The sequence below is a fragment of the Sinocyclocheilus grahami genome, unplaced genomic scaffold, assembly GCF_001515645.1.
Source record: "Sinocyclocheilus grahami isolate Dianchi unplaced genomic scaffold, SAMN03320097.WGS_v1.1 scaffold3573.1, whole genome shotgun sequence".
In the NCBI taxonomy this organism is placed as follows: domain Eukaryota; kingdom Metazoa; phylum Chordata; class Actinopteri; order Cypriniformes; family Cyprinidae; genus Sinocyclocheilus; species Sinocyclocheilus grahami.
Genome location: NW_015508675.1, coordinates 15,821 through 20,256, shown reverse-complemented (window position 1 = coordinate 20,256; position 4,436 = coordinate 15,821). Strand labels below are relative to the sequence as shown.

The following is a 4,436-nucleotide window of genomic DNA, read 5'->3' as shown; positions in this document are numbered from 1 at the left end:
TCTCTCTCTCTCTCTCTCTCACACACACACACACACACACAAAACTCAAATGAAGAGAAATATACAGATTTACATTATAGTAAAACAAAATTATTATTTATTTTTGTTGTATTATTGATATCTTAACACTTTTTAAATTATATGTATATGCATGTTAATTTATATGTATTTAAGCAGTAGTTATTTCTGTTGTTCTAATTTGATTGGTCACGTGGTGTATTGCTTGATAGATTGACCAGAGCTAGTTAATTATTTAGTTTAGTTCACAGGAAACTATCTTTTAAACTTTGTTGTTCTATAGCGCTATCTGCCGATTAATGTACAGTTAATACACTAACTGTGTATATAAATAAGCCTTTTGCTAGTTATGTCTGAACGTCCAATTTCTGAGCATTTAAAAAACAAACAAACAATGATTCAATTTGATCATTTTCCAAACATTACGGGAATGTTACATTTGAACGTTCTGAAACTAAAAGTAACATTTAAAAAACCTTTGATGAACCTCCAACTCAAACGTTTCAGAACCACGTATAAATGTTTTTGTGCTTGAGAATGTTACTCAAGACCATGTTGAATGAGCTTTCTATGAAGGTTACTGTAAGACCGTTAGTTTATAACTATGAAAGTTTGAAGTTCACCAGAACCTTAGGCTAAGTTCTGAACACGTTCCTTGTTAGCTAGGTTACAGTTTAGTAGTTTCATTTAGTTTAGGGTACTTTTAGTGATATACTTTTATAATGATATTTTTTACTATGGTGTTGCTCATTTGGGTTTGTTTGGAGTACTTTATATTTACATTACTTTTATTCATTCAGCAGCAGATTAACTAAAATAACATGATAAGAATACCAGTTTGCCAGGCAGCATAAACAAGCTGTTTTTGGCTAAAAATAACCGGAAGCCGCACCATGCTAACATTGAAACACACGATTAATCTGTCCAAGTTCAAAATATAAGTTTATTATGTTAAAATGAAGAGCCTTACACGTGTATATTATACATTAATTGTGACATTTGTCTCAAAGACACATGCAAACAAGCACAATAAAGCAGAATCTCATAAAGCTCTGCTAGTTTGCTTACTTATAAACAAAGCGAAAATACAGTTTTTAGGGCATGTAGACTGAAAGAGCTGCACAGTTTGAGAGTTTCTCAGGCCAGCGGCTTTTTCTTCTCGGGATGCAGAGTGTCGTAGGTGTCCTTGTCTTGCCGTCCCAGATCCTGAAGAAGCACAGACACATGAAACCACTGCACAGTCGCTCACTCGTCACAATAGAGCACAATAACAGCACAGTACCTGATAAATGTCCCCTTCTCGCTTCTGAAAAACACAAGAGGACAGTGAATGGCAGAAGTGACACTTCTCAGAAGACTCTTGCTCAAGTCTGTGGTGTTTGTCCTTCAGCATTAGCCAACACTTATTCTGCTTTCTGTTCCTCTTTTTACGCTTTAATTCCCTCGTTCTGTCTCTTAAATCAACTATGAGGGCATTTGGACAGATGATAAGATTGATATGAAAAACAGGTACTAAATCTAAACAAAGCACAAAATGTGTGTTTGTGGGTTGCGTTTATTTCTGAGGGCCTCACAAATATCGTGAACGTTTTCAAATATATTTGTGCTCTTATGTGTGTGTCTGTTTAATTATCTATACTTTAAGGATACATTTGTCATCAGAAAGTGAGCTAAATCTGACAGCACGTCCCATCCGGACACTGGAGCTCGAGTTAATCAGTTGAAACTAGTTGAGACAATATGCATCCTTATTTAGTTCACGTGAGCCCAGCTATGTTCTCTTTTAAAGTTATGAAGAAACATTCTCTAGTAATGTTAATAAACTGTGTTTATTTAGAGTTTCCTGGTCTTTAATGTTCTCAAAATGTTATTTAAGCAGCATTCATGGAATGTTTTAGCTGAACGGTTGTTTGAATGTTACTTGTTTCAGAACATTTATAAAAAAAAAATTCAAAAGATTCAAAAGTTCCATAATGTTTGTGAAAATGAATCAAATGGAATGTTCCTTTAATGTTCGTGCAACAAAGAATTGTGATCTTTTTGAACATTCAGTAATGTTTTCTGGGAACGTTACGAAAAAGGTTTTTAGAACATATTTCAGTTAGCATGTGTGTAGTAACGGGAACTAAATCTGACAAAACCTACTTTTGAAAACATCCTCATTTGCAAAAGCGGCATTAAATGAAATAAAAGCTTTTTTGGAAGCACTTTATTTGAAGCCTTCATGTAGAACACATTATATTAGTGGCTTATGTAATGCATTATAGCTTTTCAGAAATAATTGTAACTAAAGATAAAATGCATCATAATATTTAAAAGTGTGTCGTGTGTTTTAATGCATTACACTAAAGCTGTAACAATGAATAGAAAAGTATTATAATGTATTATAACTGTGGTTACAATTATTAATGAGATCATATAATGCATTTCAAGACATAATTCATGAATTAAAACTACTTTTATAATGCATCATCTATAAAAGCTATAAGTGTTGCTATTATTTTTAAAACTGTGAAAATACAGAATGTTTTCTCTTAGGGTTCAGTTATAGTATTTATAGCTGTATCTAAAAATACTCTATGGAACGTCCCTTTATGATAACTAAGTAAATGTGTGCGTGCATGTGTTTTTAATAGCTCTGGTCAGCTGAATGACGAGAAACAGAAATGTGACAATAGAATCAGCAGAGACAAGTGAACCCACCTCTGAGAAAGCTTTATCTCCAGACGAACGCATCTGGCAACAAACACACAGTCAACGTTACTTTCACGATCAGAGAAATGCAGTTCAACATCAACAACATATTCCGTTCATAACTCAAAATCTAAAAGTGCAGTGAAGGCCGTTACACACTTGAGCTAGTTTTGATTTAATCCTGGAAACCAAGTTTTTTGCGATTTATAACAAGCTTGAAATAAGCAGCTGAATGAGCTCAAAGAGGATTTGAGTGTGATCTAGAATGCAGTATTTTTAGGGGTTGTGCACTATTCAGAACTGCACCGAGGAAGTACTTAAATCCTGATTTAATTGCTACATTTAAATTGAACGTGTTCATGAAAATATGAAATGAATGTCAATGCTTGAAGAAGACAGACAGATAGATAGATTCCCTTTTTATATTCAGTATTTATTATTATAATTTAATTTTTTTCATAATAAAAATTAACTTTGCCGTTAATGGGGACCTCAGTCATTTAGTAGATGTTTAAAAAAAAAAAAAAAATTCTATAAAAATAATAAATATTGCTTTAAGTTATTTGTGCTCCAAAGAACTACAAAATGCAAGGAAATAATGTTTGTTTTTTATGGGTGCTTCCAATTAAAGGTTTAATTCAGGACATGGCAAGTGTGAATTTTCTTCTTAAAACATGTTAAAGAAAATGTTTTTTTTTAACTTTCTGTAAATCACATTTATGCACGAGTCAATAGATTAATGTATTAATGATTAGATTTATCTTGCTAGTAAACAAATCTATTTTAGTCAGCATTAATGTCATTTAATCTAAAAAAATGGGTGAAAAAGAACTTTATCATACAGTATATAAAGATGTGAGGTTATAGAAATGAAGTTTCACCTTTAATCTGCAGTAAAGGACAGTCAACACAATGCCGTAAACAACCAGAATCGCATCCAGAATGTAACACACATTTGCATCTTGCTGCGCAGCTGAGAAACAAGATATTACACACAACAGCTTCAACAAATGCCATCTATGTAACAAAGCATTATCGTAATACAAGTAAATAAATAATTATGCATTGTATATGTATTTATAATAATTCAATTGCCATGTTTAATGTTAAATATGTAATGCAATACATTATAATGTTTAAATATTTAAAACAATTATAAATATGTTTAAATGTTTAAAGCAATATATTCTATTGTTTAAATATTTAAAACAATTATAAATGTTTGAACGTTAAAAGCATAGAGTTTTTATAAACACCAAAAAGGGATCCATTTTTAAATGACTCATAAAAAATTCTAATCCACTCTCAGTAATTAGTAATATAATTACTGAAAATGAAAATAACAAATTCCTAAAATTTGATTCCAAATTACAATGCATTTGTTTAATGGGGAACAGGAAGAGGCGGTTTCATTTGACCTTTCCTTAACCAACTTTTACACTTTTGCGTTGAAGCGTTACAGGCGTATCAGTCAAGATTTCTTGAGTGATTGAGTGTTGGATGAGGTTTGATTGGATCTGATCTTACCGACTCGTCCAGCGTTGAGCAGGAGAATCAGACAGACATCCAGCGACTGCATCTTTCCTCTGAAATGATAGAGGGAGAGTCAAGCAGAGATGTGTGAAGAGGAAGAGTGAACCATGGCAGTGACAAAAGAGTCATTAAACAGGAAACTGTGGGCTGAGACAAAGTGTCCGAAACACACACACACACACACACACACA

At 32.6% G+C, this 4,436-nt stretch overlaps 1 protein-coding gene across 1 annotated transcript; it reads right to left on the bottom strand.

The window, feature by feature from the left end:
- Nucleotides 1-943: 943 nt before the first annotated feature.
- fcer1gl (Fc receptor, IgE, high affinity I, gamma polypeptide like) lies at nucleotides 944-4,344 on the bottom strand. The gene is made up of 5 exons (XM_016262553.1): nucleotides 4,240-4,344; nucleotides 3,594-3,685; nucleotides 2,722-2,754; nucleotides 1,301-1,324; nucleotides 944-1,224 (listed from the first exon to the last, which is right to left on the bottom strand). The coding sequence occupies exons 1-5, from the start codon at nucleotides 4,289-4,291 to the stop codon at nucleotides 1,156-1,158; spliced, it is 270 nt and encodes an 89-aa protein (XP_016118039.1). The 5' UTR covers nucleotides 4,292-4,344; the 3' UTR covers nucleotides 944-1,155.
- Between the last annotated feature and the right edge of the window lie 92 nt (nucleotides 4,345-4,436).